The 16877-nt window shown below is 37.4% G+C and overlaps 1 protein-coding gene across 1 annotated transcript in view; it reads right to left on the bottom strand.

The window, feature by feature from the left end:
- Nucleotides 1–16306, bottom strand: part of LOC143395113 (T cell receptor alpha chain MC.7.G5-like) — a 273058-nt gene extending 256752 nt beyond the window's left edge. Inside the window, exons 1-2 of the mRNA XM_076849979.1 lie at nucleotides 16258–16306; nucleotides 15704–16008 (exon numbers count right to left, since the gene is read on the bottom strand). Of these exons, the coding sequence (XP_076706094.1) occupies nucleotides 15704–16008; nucleotides 16258–16306 (354 nt within the window). The remainder of the gene's footprint in view (nucleotides 1–15703; nucleotides 16009–16257) is intronic.
- Between the last annotated feature and the right edge of the window lie 571 nt (nucleotides 16307–16877).

Raw genomic sequence — 16877 nt, 5'->3', positions numbered from 1 at the left:
GGCAAAGGAAACTGGGGCCTATAAAGGTTAAATAATAAATCTATAATCACACAGTTAGTAATTGGAATTGAGATTCAACCCATCTGCATAGTTACTGGGCAAATGCCCTTTTCCATTCTTTCCTGTTTGAAAGTACCAAATCTGTTAAGATTTGGGGGCTCTAAGGCAGAGACAGGAATTTTTAATCCATTAGTCTCATTACGATCAATGTGGGACTGCTTTCTATATATACTTGTTCTACCTTTTAAACCCTAAACTCAGTTCTCTGCTGTCTTAAGCAAGATCCACAGGAATCCCCTTTCCTCTGGACTCTCTGTAGCAGATGAAATAATCCAGCACTCATTTTTCTCAAGAGCACTTGAGAAAATAGAAGACATTAGGAAAAATAAAAGACTGGTCAAAAGTATCTACTAAGTACCCATTAAGTACAAGTACTGTGATAAATGATGGAATGGAGTCCATATATAACATCACAAGGTCTAATTTTAATCTTAATGGAGTCATAAGTTAGTTAGGAAGATCAAAACAATATGCACTAGAACAAAAGCTAACAGTGCAAGACAGCATAACATTGGTTTGGATTTTTAAAAATAGGTTCCGTATGACTTCAGAAGAGAGAGGGGTTATGAAGTTAGTACAGTCTCTTTGGAGGAGCTGAGAACTAGAGAGTATATAATGTCTAGATAGAGATTTATAGGCCATTTTAGAAAGTGTAGAGATAGGTGTGTGGATAATGTGCTTTGGGGAAAGTGTTAAGAATGGTCTGACTAACAGAGAAAACACAGACTGGGAAGTAGCCTCTGGGAATCAGAATGGATTGGTGAAATGAGGAGCTGATTATGGGGTCTCTGAAAGCCATTCAAAGAGACTTATATTTATGAGAAAGCAGGAACTGTTGTGGGGTATAGAGTGGTGGGGTAATATGTCAGAGATTTTAAAAGAAGGTATGGCAGTGGTGTAGAGGGTTTGGGAGGGGTTGAGATGGTGAGGCAAGAAAGAGACTTAAATAATGGAGGGGAACACTTCTTTCAGCTCCAGGGAAGAAGCAAGGACTTAAATAAGGTAGCAGTAGTGGGAATTCTAAACAAAGGATGAGTCCAAGAGCACATCAGAAGACAGCAGTTAGGAATTGGTCTTTGATTTAACTCCAAAACCTTCAAGTTTGAATAAAGATGATGCCACTTACAGAAACTGCAAAGTTGGAAACTCTGAAAGCATCTGTGTAGGTGAAGTGCTTTTAAATAGAGATGATAGTAAGGTATTAAGTGAAACTGCCCAGGTGAGAGTCAGGGGTAGAGGACCGAATCTCAGATAAATGGAAAGTGCTTGACACACAGAGAAACTCTACCAAAGATGGTCATTACATCATGCATCCTCAGTGTGCCAATCAGCATTGCAGCGAGTACACATCTGTTTCTCCCATGGGATCTCCCATGGGATCCCGGAAGGCAGAGGATTTCTCCTAGTGACCTTTGTTTTCCCAGGGTCTAGCATGATGACTGACACAAAATAGGGGTGGAATATATGCTTTTAAAAGATGAGAGCATGGAAGAGTTGAGATATAATAATTGGTGTATGTGTAATATTTGCATACTGGGTAGATGGGGAAGGAGAAAGAGGCAGAATTCAGGATTTTTTTCCCCTTTAAATTTAACACTAACTTTGGAATTACAAAATAATGTACAATTTTTATAAAGTTGAGCTATTTAAATGAAAAAGTTACATATTTCTAAAATTCATCTGTTTAATCAAGATCAATTTACAGAAAATAGTAACTGACAGTTTATCTGCAGTTATGTCACCTTTCTCATTAATGTTTTATATTTGTATTTTCTCTCATTTTATTAACAGTTTTTCTAGAATACTAATTTTTGCATTGCTTTTTAATTCTCACTTTTATTATTAAAGTTTTTCCCATTTTGATTATTTTGCTTTCTTTCTTTGTTTCTTGAAATACAGGATTTGGCTTCTTTATTTTATTCTTAGAAGTGTATGTAAAGCTATGTATTTTCTTATTAATATTGCTTTGGACAAATCCATAGGTTTTTATACATAGTACAATCATTAGTGTTAATTTTTAATGGCCTGTAATTTTAACTTTTAATTCCTTGACTGGAAATTATTTAGAATATTATAAGTGGTTAATTCCTTTTCCTCTCATTTGTTGGCTATATTTTAATTATTAATTTCTAGCTTTATTGAATTGTGTTCAAAGAACATTGCTTGTTTGAATCTTGCTTATTATTTTGAGTCATGTGAGTGCTTGTTTTTTAGTAAATGTTCTGCAGCTATATCTTTAATTCAAAGTTATTTTCCATCTTCCTCGCATTATTTTCTGAGAAATAGATATTGAAGGGTCCCATCACTAACATGTTATCAAGCATTTGTACTTCCAAGAACTTTTGCTTTTTTTTTTCTGTTGCAGCATTATTTATGGAATAAAAGTAGGACCATCCATTCATTCATTAAATCCATCCGTTTGTGAATTAGAGAAATAACTTGAGAATCCATTATGTTCCAGATCCCGGGTTGAGCTCTTGGGTGATGGTGATGATCAAGGTCAAGAGGGACTCATCTGTGATGTGATAGAGTGTGCTGCCTGCAGAACAGGCGACGTTGGCACTCATTTAATGCTTGGCATTAAGTGTGAAGGAAGTTGTGATGGGGGATTGACAGGTATTGAGGGATGGTTAGCAGGTAGTAACCTGAGGCCAGGGGCCTAGGCAGGGCCACCCTGAAGAAGTAGCCTTAAAGTTGAAATTGGCATATATTTAAATCTGGGAGCAGACAGAAAACTGGCAGAAAACTTGTGAAACACACAATTTTGTAATTTGAGGAATGTGGCACCAGTTATAAAAATATTAATGTGTAAGCAGAGTTCAGGGAATAGTGTTGTACCCTGGGACTGACATCATTACAGGACTTGAATGTGACAGAAGGAGTTGTAACTGGAATACAGAGGAAAAAAAGGCTGTTTGGTGAGCCTTCCTGAACAAGTTGACATTGTGCTCTTGGGGGTCAGCCTGGGTCAGTGCCAGATGGAGGAGGCTGGGTGAATGTACACCCTGACCTTAAATCCCCCTCTTTCTCTGATCTCTGTAGGTGCTCCCCTGGAAACAGGAAGGCAAGATAAGTCATGATGTGTTCCCTATAGGTTGGTTATTGGGGCACAGAGCAGAGTGGAGCATGAAGAGAGGACCGGGAAGTATACACAGGAGAAAGTAGGGAGAAAATAGTTTAACACTGGTGAAAGAGACACCTGAGAGATAAGACCAGAGAACTAATCAGAGCAAAGAAGACTTTGTGAGCCTTGATAATGATTTCAAATTTTGTTCCTGTGGGAAATGGGAAGCCACTGATGATTAGTTTTAAGCAAGAGAGCAAACAGAACACGTTTGCATTTTTAAAGCTAACTCTGACTAGAATGAGGAAAAATGCCTTGGAGGGAATGATGTTTTCTTTACTGAGATGGGGACACTAGAGAAGGAGGACCTCTAGAGTGGTGTGATAATGAGTTCAATTTTGAACAGTTGGTCAATTTTGAGGTGTCTATGTGGGTCTGTGATGAGGAGGCTCTTGCTAGAGATTCAGATTTGTCAGCACAGCTCAGTTGAATTCTATTTGAGATTTAGGAATCACTGAGATCCTCTAGAATCTGAGTGTAACATAGAAGGGTTAGAAGTCCCATTTTAGAAATTGGTAGAGAAGATACAGCTGGCCTTCAAGGGAGGGTGAAAGTAGGGGTGACTGGGAAGGGAGGAGGAAAAACTGGACAATTTTGAGGAGGAAGATGCATGCCCCTGAATTGACAAGTGAGCTCTCTTGGCATCCCTTAAGTGAGTCAGGACAGGCTTTTGCATCCAGGAAATCAGTATGAATTTAGTAAGATTTTTCAAGTAAGAGACAACGACCCAATAATACTTGGTAGTTTCCTTTCACCTCCAGTAATAATTCTGGTCTTGGAGTCTGAAAGCCTTCCATAAAGGTGTGGGTGGGACAGAGGGAATTTGCTCCATGAAAGATCTCCAAGTCCTCTGCTTATATTTTTATGAAGCTGCTCTTCAAAGCCAGGATGTGCCAGGTGGTTGTGAGAGGCATAATATAGACCTTGGGATTTGAAACTCTTATCATAAATTAATCAACTATTTTCTTTTGCCTTTGTGGATAAATTTAGACTGTTAGAAATAATCAGGAATGTTTCAAGACATCTGGCCTATAAGATTTCTTCCAACAAGAAAACCTTTAAATGTCGGGCTAATCAAATTAAATAATTGCTAGATGCCTTTTTGTCCAAAATAGTTGTATGTGGAATCAGGGTTTTATAGCTGAGATATTAGGAAGTAATTATCTGATTTGGTGCCAGAATGTGCTAAAAACCATATTCTAATAGAAACAGGGAGTGAGACTGTGCCCAATTTTTATTAAAGTCCTTAGTGAGAAAACTACTAATAAAAAGGCTGATCCCACAAGGGCTTATAGGAAAAAGAACTGTGTAGATGGCAAAGTAAAATATCATTAGGGTTGACACCACAATTCAGGGGTTAATTTCTCTTCCAGGCTATGAACTCAAACACCTCTTTCATTTTTGTAGGTTAACCTCAAACCCATAGGAGTGGAAACCATCTGAGCTATTTCTCCATTACGGATTGCTAGGTAAATAAACTGTGACAACAAAGTTACATTCTCCAAGAATGTCAGATGAATGCTTACTTGAAAATGTTCTTGAATACTAGAGGGGGAAAAAAGAGCTAGCAATCTTTATTTTTCTTTTTTCCAAGATTGGGGTAACTTTTTCTTTCACTGTTATTAATGAATGACCCTGGCATTTCAAACTGCCTTTTCTGAGATAAAGATACATGTTCAAATGGCTTTGTGTCATGCAAGAATTCAGTCTCCCATAATCTAACTTGTCAGTAGCTAGTCTTCCAAGCTGGAAATGCCAAACAGGTTTTTAGGAAATTTATTAGTTTTAGTGAAACTCAAGTTTCTTTCCTGCAAAATTCCTGCTAATTTTCCTTGAACTCCATTGCATGCTCTAAATGTAACCATATCATTTAGAGCAGTCTAAGCAATAATATTCAAACTAGAAAACACATATGTATTTTAAGGGAATCAATTTCTAAATCTTTACCTTTCATATGTAATCTTTCCTAAAAATGGTCTAACTTCACTGTGGTTCTCATCTGTATATCTCCCATTTCACAATTGTCCCTGCCCTACTTTATGTAAGCAGGAATCTTTCCTTGCAGGATTGCCTTGAGGTTTAAAAAACTTCTGGGGCATGAAACAAAGGGACAATTTATTGGTGTCAGGGAAGTCTCCTTCAATTAAAGCACCATCAATCTAACTCCAGACATTTTATTAAGAAATTCATTTCGAAAAATAAATTTTGCCTTTCATAATAAAACTTATTAAGACAGTATGGTCAGAAAAAATAAAAAATAATTCAAATTTTATATATGTTTTGGTGCAGACATTTGGAATGATAAAAGACTTATAAACAAAGATATATGAAAATTATATTCTGAAGATTTTGAGTGGAAGTTTGATTTCAAGGACATCAAAGACCAATACAAAGTTTTTCACTGTTAGTCAAGAGCTTGTTTATGAATTTTAGTTGGATGTTGATGGGCATCAAATCACTTTGATATTAAGATTTCACTGAATATATTTAAAAACATATGAGCTTTATTTAAAAATGCCAATATTTAAATCAGTGGAATTAACCTTGGTAGCTAATTCAACATTTTAACTAATGACAAAATATTTTTGAAGTCACCTTAAAAATGTGTGAAGTTTTTATAGTTTTCTACTGTATGATTACCCTTAGTCTGACGCACAGGATGCCCTGAAAACATGAACACACTTTGATGACAACAAAGGAATTACTATCAATGCAGTGGTCCTCTTTATCCATGATTTTGCTTTCTACTATTTCAGTTATCAGTGGTCAATGCAGTCCAAAAATAGTAAATGGCAAATTCTGAAAATAAACAATCCAGAAATTTTAAATAACTTTTATTATAGTATACTACTACTATAATAATAATTATTATATTTTATTATTAGCTATTATTGTTAATCTCTTAGAGTACTTAATTTATAGAATCATACTTTACCATGGGTATGTATGTATAGAAGAAATAGTATAGAAATAGGGTTCAGTATTATCTGTGGTTTCAGTAATCTCCCAGGTGTTTTGGAACACATTCCCAATAGACAAAGGGGGACTACTGTATATGTTTATATGTTTAATCCCTTAACCACTCTTACAGTCTTTGGTAGGAAGTGTCAATTCTATTGAAATTCATGTGGTTTCTTGAATGTTTTCTCTTGGATATGAATTGAGGCAAAGCAAGATGGAACTAGAGACCTTTAGATCTCATATTTCTTGCTTTTCTGAATTGGTGGGTGCCACGTGGAAGAGATGATCAAAAAGTGTAATTGTAAGGTACTGTAGAAAACGTCTGTGCCAAATACCCACTGGTTATTTGCTTATCCCCTCTTGTAAGTGGAAAGTGTTTCTTCCTGTCAAAAGACTTTACACTATGTCCTGTATTCAATGGAAAATGCTGATTCCTAGTATCAGAGAGAATACAGCAGTCAAGGGGGCAAAGCAGAGAGCTCACCACAGGAGGGCAAAGTGAGAAGGCACTATTTGTTTCTTATCTCTCCCTACCCCAGGAGAGTCTGTCTTTAGTGGCAAAGGGAAAAGACAAGTATTTTGACATTAATTACCTTGTTTTGTTTCCATCTTCTTTTTTCCTCCAAAACATGGGCAATTAGCCACTGTTGTTAGAGTTGAGCTGTCCTTGGTTCTGAAGATTTTGGCAGTCAATGTAAAGAGAGAAAACAGCATGGTAGCTGCATCAAAACAGACATGGAGATCAATGGAATAGAATTGAAGGCAAAGAGACAAACCTGCATACATAGAATCATCTGATAACTTGACAAAGCTACCAAAAACATGTTGGAGAAAAGATAGCAAACAAATGGTGCTGGGATAGCCACATGTAGAAAAATGAAGCTAGATCTCGTTCAACCTCCACAAAAATAAACTCAAAGTGAACCAAAGACCTAGGAGTTATACCAGAAACATTGCAACTGCTAGAAGAAAACATACGGTCAACACTTTAACAGGGACTGACTCTTCCTTAACAAGAACCCTAAAGCTTAAGAAATAAAACCAAGAATCAATAAATGGGATGGCATCAAATTAAAAAGTTTATGCATAGCCAAGGAAATAAAAGAGTGAGGAGAGTGGAAGAAAATCTTTGCCAGCTGCTACTCTGATAGGGGATTAGCATCTAGAACATATAAAGAACTAATAAAATGAAATCTCTCTCTCTCTCTCTCTCTCTCTCTCTCTCTCTCTCTCACACACACACACACACACACACACACACACATACACACACAAATAACCCAATCAAAAAAAAATGGGCAAAAGAACTAAACACACATTTCTCAAAAGAAGAAATACAAATGGGTAACAAATGTATGAAAAAATGTTCAACATTCCTAGAAATCAGGAAAATGAAAATCAAAATTACACTGATATTTCATCTCACTCCAGTTAGAATGGCAATCATCAAGCATAGAAAGAATAATAAAATACTAGCAAGGATGGGGGAAAAAAAGGTACATCCATGCATTGTTGGTGAGATTGCAAATTCACTGTGGTATACTCATATATGTAAATAGCAAAATTTGGTCAATTTCATTCTGCAGTTCTTCCCTTTTCTCATCTCTCCTACCTCCCTCTCTATCCCTTTCTTCTACTCCACTGATCTCTGTTTTCCCTTTTCCCCCTTATTTTGCTCTGATTTCCACATTTGAGAGAAAACATTTGACCCTCGACTTTCTGAGTCTGGCTTATTTCACTTAGCATGATATTTTCTAGCTCCATTCATTTTTTAGCAAATGCCATAATTTTATTCTCCTTTATAGCTGAGTAAAACTTCATTGTGTGTGTGTGTGTGTGTGTGTGTGTGTGTGTGTGTACATGCCATATTTTCTTAATCCATTTTTCAACCACTTTGGAAAGCAGTATGGAGATTCTTCAAAAGACTAGGAATGGAAGCACCATATAACACAGCTATTCCCTTCCTTGGTATTTAACCCAAAGAACTAAACTCAGCATGCTATAGTGATACAGGCACGTAAGTATTTACAGCAACTCACAATGGTCAAGTAATGGAACCAGCTCAGGTGTCTATCATCTGAAGAATCAAGGAGGGGAGGGAACTAGGAGGTTACTGGAGACTGCAATGAAGCACATTATTATCCATGCATGTGTGATTATGTCAAAATGAACCTCAGTATTATGTATTACTATAAAGCACTAATAAAAACATAAAAAGAAGGAAAATAGACAATTACCTTGTCTGTATGATAAAACAGACCACAAGTGTAGGTACAAGTGGTTCTCATGTTATGTTTCATAAGCAATTTTTTTATGGGATCTCATAAAAATCCTGAGGTAATGTGTAAGCTATGTGCTTAACAAAGTACCTACAGTATACCCAATAATGAATTCTGTAGTACTGTTGTTTATAACATCCCTCGTAGTAACTGATCATATCATAACAAAGCACAGTTCCATGGAAGAAATAAAATAATGATATACTAGATCAAGAGGAATCCTGCATTGGAATAGCTAAGACAAAGACTATATTTTAACTATGGGGCATTTTTCTGGAAGAAAAGCTGGAAAATCTACGGCTAGATCTAATAGGATAGTAGGGAGTGGGGGATAAGGGAGTTGCCAGAATATGGCCTCTCTGAGAAATATGTATATTTCTATACATAAACATTCATGCAACATGTCATTGTAATGCACACATGCATGTGTGTGCGATACCTACATGCTGCACATGCACACGCACATGCATGCACACACATACTATGTTGATATTGCTTGGGAGAGTTTTTACATGAGTTTAGTTTTATTTTAACCCAATAATATGCTGAATGTTGCCATGCCTGAGGGCTTTCTACAACAGAATGTCATTTGGTCTACATTACGGTTTATTATTTCTCTTTTTCTATACGAGGTACTTGACTCTCCATTTCCTAAATTATATCCAGAACTGTTTTATAGAGAACTTGTGATTCATTTAGTATATATTGAGTAGTGAAGCCATGATTGTCATGGCTTCACTATTCAATATATACTAAATGAAAAACCTTAAGATCCTTACATTTTTATTTATGATTATCATATTTCTTACCTGTGCCTGAATTCTAATAGTATATAACATTCTGCTAAACTGTTTCTAGGGCACTCTACTCTGCAATCTTTAAGTTTGTATTTGCCAGTGTTTTTAAACTCCTGAAATGTTTATCCTCATTTTCCTTCAGCATTCCTGCCACATTTATTTCTGCTCTAATTCTTCATCTTTGAACTTCTATGTTGCTGTAAGCAACTTTTCTTTTGCTTTTTCTGTTTTCTGAGTTCTGATTATTATTCACATATTTTCTGACTTGCCTTGATTCTTCTATATGTTCTCAAACTCTTTTGAATGTTTTAACATTGAGTATGTTTTAAGCAAAATAATTGCCTGCTAGTTTTCTTTCTTCCTGCCTTTATCTCTCTTTGTTTTATAGAGATGCCCCAAATGAACCATTATTCATAGTATATGATCTGTAGGAGTTGCTTAAATAAAACTTCCACTTGCAGCCGAAATGATCAAGATTATTCCTAAATGGTTTCAGGTGATTTAGAATGATCCTGTCCTGGCCTCCTCATATTTGCTGCCTTTGAACTTCTGGAGTTTAGGTTTAGGGTGTAATGTCAGGTTTTTCATAGCAAGTGACATCAAGCTGTCTTTTTCTCATTCTTCAGTTTCCGTTTATCAAATGTACAATTTAACCCACCTCTGGGCTAAATTTACCATTAAATATTTCTTATTCATCCTTTTATCTACTGAACACATTGAAGTGATCCTGAATAAATGTCTGTTCTGAATTTCCAGTCAACAGACTTTCTGCATCATTGTGAAGCAATTTTATTCATTGCTTTTTGCTTGTTCTGTTGAAATGTAAACTTGGGTAATTTAAAGAATTATTTCATGGGAATTAATATGTAAGATTATTATTGTTTTTTGATGGAAAAAGGAGTTTGAAAGAAAATTAATAGTGTAGGGTCTGTTATTTTTGCCCACCCAGTATTCATCTGTTCCCTTTCTAATAACGTCCTGGCTTTGCTTTGGGGGAAACCACTTCTTCCCCTTTCCCAGATCTGAACAGGCTGAGTGCAACACATTAGTCTAAGGATGTTCCTGTTACCAGGAAAAAAGCTTGCTTCTTCTCCTGGAGTTAATAAATTGGCAGTTATGATAGGCAAAAAGATGTATTTGTCCACTTCGGCTGCAGTTACAAAAATGCCACAAACCAAGTAACTTTAACATTTATTTCTCACAGTTCTGGAGGCTGGAGGTCCAATGTCAAGTGGCAAGATGGCTCAGTGGCAGATGAAGGTCAACTTTCTGATTTATAGATGGCTGTCTGCTCACTGTAACCTCACCTTGTGGAAGGAGCCAAGGGAGCGTTCCAAGACTCACCATTCATGTATTCATCCCATGTATGAGACTTCCACCATCATGACATAATCAATTTCTGCAGGCCCTACCTCCTAATGCCATTACTTTGGGGATTAGGACTTCAACATATTACTTTTGGGGGTGGGGGACACAAATATTCCGTTGATAGCAATGTCCATGTCCTATCTCCACAGCCTGAAAATATCTTACTTAATAGGGTAACACGGATTTTAAAATTTGATTAAATTAAAGATCTGAGATAGGGAGGTTATTCTGGATTATCTGGGCAATCAATGAAATCGTCCAAATCTTTATATGAGAGAAGCAAAGGGATCAGGAGGGCCAGGATAGGCTAAGGGGATGACAGAATGTAGCAGAGATCAGAGTGGCACGATTTCTGGTTTTGAACATGGAAAAAGACTGTAAACCAAGGAATGTGGAAGTCCTTAAGATGCCATAAGGGCCCTGCTAACACCTTAATCTTAGTTCGAGAAGATTTCTGACTTCCAGAACTGTAAGACAGCAAATTAACATTGTGTAAGTCATTTTTTTTTTTTTTTGGTAAACTGTTGCTGCAACAGTAGGAAACTAATACAGCAAGACACAATTCTGAGGTTCTTACTAGCTGTCTTGGCCTGCTTCAGAATGAAGCCTGGATAAAGAAGAGCCAAGTCATCCAAGTTAAGAATACAAACAATAATAAATTCTGAAGAGGATGTGGAAAAAAAGAACACTTTTACACTGTTGGTGGGATTTTTATGTACAGCCACATGGAAATGAGTGGTTTGCCTCAAAAGACCAGGCATGGAATCACCATATGACCCAGCCTATACTACTCAGCATTTATTCTAAAGAATTACATTGTACTGTAGAGATGCATGCATACCCATTTTGTAGCAGCACGAGTCACAATAGCCAAACTATGGGATCAGCCTACGTGTCCACTGTAGACGAATGAGTAAAGAAAATATGGTTTATATATACAATGGAGTTTTATTATGTCATAAAGAAGAATGAAATTATGTCATTTGCAGGAAAATGGATGGAACTTGAGAACATTATTTAAGTGAAATAAACCAGACTTAAAGTCAAGGGTCACATGTTTTCTCTCAAATGCAGAAGCTAGAGAGAAAAAAGGAAAAGAAAGGTATAGGGGAGTGGAACCTCAGGAAAATGGAAGGGAGAAGAGTAGCCTAGAGGAAAGGGACCAGGGAGAGGGAGGAGGACAGGGAAATGGAAATGCTGGCTCAATTATATTGTTACATTGTGTGCATGTATGAATATGGAACAGTGAATCCCACCATAGGTATAATTATAATGCATCAATAAAAACATGGAAAAATAATAAAAAAAGAACCAAGTGATGGAGACCTAGTACTGGTAAAATTCTGTGAGCATTTGACTTTGGTTCTTCCTGAAGAAGTAGTTTAGCTGAATGTTTTTGTTTTGTTAGCTAACAAATTTGTGCTTGTTTTTTTTTTTTTTTTTTTTTTTGCTCCAGTTACTTTGATCTAGGTTTCTTTTACTTGCATACAAGTTTCTTTTCCTTCTCCTTCTCTTCAAGAATTCTTCTTCTTCTTTTTTTCTTTTTAAAGAATCATAGCATTACTTAGAATATCCCCAGTTTAGAAAAAAGAAAAAAAAAGCAAAACAATGCCTGCAGAACTTATTAAGGTATTCTAAAGTTTTTTTAGTCATAGGAACTCATGCTATGGAAGAACTTGATAGAAGAAAATATTCAGAATGTATTCGTTTTAGCTGGAGGGAAAAATTAGAAAAGAGCATTCCCAGAAACATCTAATCATATAACAAATAAGTTTATAAAGTTAAAAAAAGAAATATTTTCCTATGACAAACTTGGACGGTTTAGAAATCCTGTTTAAATTTCTATATTCTTCATTGAGTATCATTTTCTAGAAAATGACAGCCACAATATTTATTAGCACCCGACAAAACTTCTATTTTAGGTTTTAAGTTTAAAATACAATTTCAAAATGCAATGAAAAAATTTAAATAATTTTAAATAAATTTAAAAAAGTTAAATAATATCAAACTAATGTAAAAAGGTATAAATTCCTGATGTAAAAAAATCAACAATGATAATACTATTATTTTTATATTTTAGTGTTATTAATAAATATGACTAATAATAGTCTCATCTTGCAATCATCATCTTTCAAAAAATAAGAACAGACTATAAGTTTATGTACAGTACAGCACTATTTTCTCACATATTTTCTTATAATTATATAATTATATCTATATGTCTATTGTATTAATAAGACAGACTGTATTTTCCACGTTTTGGGGAGACAGAGTCCCAAGTACACATACACTGTGATTTTAGGCATGTTGGACCGTTTAGGCTTTAATTCCTTACACATACTTGGGATATCAATACCTACAACGTAGATATGTTGGGGCTACTAAATGAAGTTATATGCCATACACCTATTGGAATGTGGGGCAGATATACAATGGCAATGAGTGTTAGCTACTATTACTATTAATACTCCCAACATAATATTGTTGTTACTCTTAATTTTTTGGTATACTATATAGTTCTGAGTTTGCCCAGAATCTGGAGTTCATACAACTGTTATGGTTTGTACGTGAGGTGCCCCCCAAAAAGCTCATGTGTGAGACAATGCAAGAGAGTTCAGAGAAGAAATGATTAGGTTGTGAGTCCCTTAACCCAATCAGTGAATTAATCCCTGATGGGATTAACTGGGTGGTAACTGGAGGCAGCTGCAGGAGGTGGGGCATTGGGTATGGCTTTGGGGTTTATAATTGTGTCAAGTGAAGCCTCTCTCTCTGCTTCTTGATCATCATGTGAGTCACTTCCTTCTGCCGCACTCTTCCACCATGATGTTCTACCTCACCACCAGCCCCAAGGACTGAGGCTGGCTTCTGTGGACTAAGGCCTCTAAAACAGTGAGCCCTCAAGTAAACTTTTCCTCCTCTATGATTTTTCTGATTGGGTCTTTTAGTCGTAGCGGTAAAAAAGCTGACTAAAACAACTATATAGGAGATGGCAATATAAAATTTTTATCAATTTTTACTTTATCAAGTTTAATGAGGAAAATGCCATTAATTAATTAACTTCATTCAAAAAACATCTATGAATTAAGGAATGTGGTAGGCACTGTTCCTATCAAAATGAGTAAGGCTTCAGCTCCTGATACCTGAAGACTGCTTTTCAGTGGGGAGACAGTGAAAAACACATATAAATATCATAAATGATTAGGTGTGCTGCATTAGAAATAAGTTTAGGATTTCAGTTAAGATGAAGGAGGAAGTGGTCAGTTCTACCTGGGCAAGAGGGTCAGGACAAGAATGCAAGAAGAGGGGGCGCTGGAGAACATCTTCAACAGTAGCCAAGTGGGTAATTGAGGGGTGTTCAGGGCTGAGGGAATGGTGCCAACCAAGGCAGGGATGCATGGGACAGTGTCATGCACACATGACCAGAGTGTACCATAGGAAGGAGTATGAGAATGAACGACCCTGAATTGCTAAGGAGGGACTGACTAATTCATCAGTAGATGACCCCTGACCACTCACCCATCAGGTATGGCAGGTCCTGGAAATACAGTGGTGTCCTCTGCCTTAATGGGACTTACCTTCTGAGTAATCACAGATTGCTTCCATGGGAAGGGGGCTTCCTCAAAGAGGGAACACATGATCTGTTTTTTTTGTGGTAGGAAGATCCCTCACATTCTGCATGAAGCAATGTTTGAAGGGGACACAATTGAGGATGAGAGAGTCTAGGTGGATAAGAGAGGAGTTGTTTGAAGGCACTAGAAGCAAGGATGGAAGAGAGAAACAAGCTTTGATAGGACACTTGATATCTAGCCTGCATTTGTAAGTCTTGGTGACTAATGGAGCCCAAAGGATTCAAGGGGGAGAATGAAACCTGAAAGGCCTCAGGGTATCTGCTTGTGAGAGTGTTGCTTCCACTGAGCTTGGGGTTTAACCCATTCTTTGCAGCCAAGAATCAGTAGGGGTACTGAGCCTCACTGGAGTGTGGTGTTCCAGAGCTGATGTGTTTACAGTGAGTGGTGGGAGTGGGTGGGGTTTGGAATGATTCAGAGGCCGTGGCCTCTCCAGATCCAGTCACTTCTACAGCTCATTCTAAACCTTCTTCCAACCTAAGCTCTGGAACCCACCCATGGGACTTAATTATGGCTGTGTGAGTATCTTCTCAAACTCCTCTGTACTTTCCAAAGTGGGCAGATGAAATTAAATGTTCCACAAGGCAGTTTAACAGTGAAATAGATGTAGTGGGGGTCATTGTGGCCATGGCAACTATGTGGTCCCACCTCTAGACCTGGTTTTCCTAAATGGTCACCTCCTCCCCTGCTGCCTCCTCAGACACAATTACTATCACATCTTATATCAGATAAAGGGTGAAGTCAGTTAAAGTCAGAAGGAATGATTGATAGGTCAATCAGAAAACAATGAGATAGACATGGTGTGGAGATGTGAACTGTTTTATAATTAGAAAGAAATGAGATATGCATAAAAAATCAGATAGCTCAGGCTGCAAGGGGGAGGATGGAGAGATTTCCTGAACCAGAAACTCAGAAACAACAGAATTTTAGGGCTGAGGGTATAGCTCAGTGGTAGGACACTTAACTAACATGCATACAGCACTGGGTTTGATTCCCAGCACTGAGAAAGGAAACAAACAAAAACACTAGATTTTTATTATGCTCCTAAATCTTGACTGAAGCTCAGTAGGAAAAAATAGAGGACAAAAATAAGATTTGTAGGAAGGTAAGAAATTTAATTTTGTATATATCAACTTTGATACGATTGTGGGTCATGCAACTAGTAATCAGAGTAATTAATGAAATAAAGATTAAGACACAATTTTTAGTAGCCTTCCATCAAGTTATAAGTTTTGCTGGACTATGTGTAGACATGCTTTGCAATGCTATGAATTTTTGTGTATATTCGTTATTTGATAACTGTTGAGAACTACAGCTTACAGAATTCTCTCTGTGTTTCCTATAGTCAGAAGAGTATTTTTTTTTTTCCTCCAGAGAAGACAGTAACTTCCTCTGTTTGTTTCTGTTTCCCCCAACACTTTTCCCCAATCTGTGCAGGGAGACTGAGGTCTGAGGTTTCTGTCAGCCTCTCCCTGGTGCTTGTCTCACTGTGTGCTCCTGGAGGGCACAGAAATACACAGCAGCATCTCCCAGCTGTGAGTCTGAGATCTTGAGCCCCAAGGACTTGGCAGCTTTCTGGAAGTTTACTGAGAAGCGATTCTCTGTTGCATTCTCTTGCTTATAAGCTTCTTGGCGAATAATGGGAATCATCTGCCCACTGGCAGTTTGCTTGTACCAGTACAAATAATAATTGCTATCCTTAGTGTCATATGTACAGTCTAGGGTGGCAGTCTCTGCCTCCTGCACAGACATTTCTGGTTGAGACTGGGTGACACTCTGGGCCATGCTGGCTCCTGTGGGAAAGAGGAGAGAAAGGACCTCATTGGGGCATCCTGTTGGAGGGATAAACAGACAGACTCACAAGCTGGTTCCCACCTCCAACCACCTTTCTTCTTGTTTCAAGCCCTAGGCAGTGCTATATCGACTTCTTGTCTCTGAAACTGGTTCCAATGAGAGGATTAGATTCCTGTGCTATTAATCTTTCTTCCCAACTCCCAGTCCAATTGAATAACTCGTAAAACCAAATATATGTGCCTTCTTACCAAGACCGGTGGAGACCACGAATGCCCACAGCAAGTTGGGACATGCCATGCTGGCGGCTCCCTCCTGTAGGGTGTGAGACACTTTCTGTTCTCATTTGAGCCTTGGGTATCAGCCTGCCTCTGACATCACTGCTTCAGAACAGGAAATGTACGGCAGGTGGGCTGTTGTGAAGGATAGCTCAGTCAGAAAGGCGTATGGGTCCTTTTTGTGTTTCACTTTAGAAAATAACATTTTGGCCATAATTTCAAATAAAGAAAAAACACTGTTGTCAGAACCATAACTTATTCCAGGATACAAATGAAGAGGAAAAGGAGGTGGTAAATTGTTTTTTGTAAGCACATAAATTGGAGAAGAGAATGAGATACGTGAGAAAATATAGGCCAAGCACATGCAATGACTTTAGTTTTTCCTGTAAGCTTTTTCTTTTTCTTTTAAATCTTCCCCTGCCCCCTCTTCCCCCTCCCCTCTCCCTCCCTTCTTCTTTTACTGCCTTCCTTTCCCTCTCTTTTACTCTGTGTCTGTCTTGAAGCCAATATCACTAAATGGTCTCTGGGTTGTGGTAACACAGGTATTGGTTATATTACCCTCTGATGAATTCTGTGTTTTAATCATGTTGAGA

Source organism: Callospermophilus lateralis, chromosome 3 (assembly GCF_048772815.1).
Source record: "Callospermophilus lateralis isolate mCalLat2 chromosome 3, mCalLat2.hap1, whole genome shotgun sequence".
Lineage (NCBI taxonomy): Eukaryota > Metazoa > Chordata > Mammalia > Rodentia > Sciuridae > Callospermophilus > Callospermophilus lateralis.
Note: the sequence above shows the minus strand (reverse complement) of the source record. Positions and strands in the feature narration are given on the sequence as shown.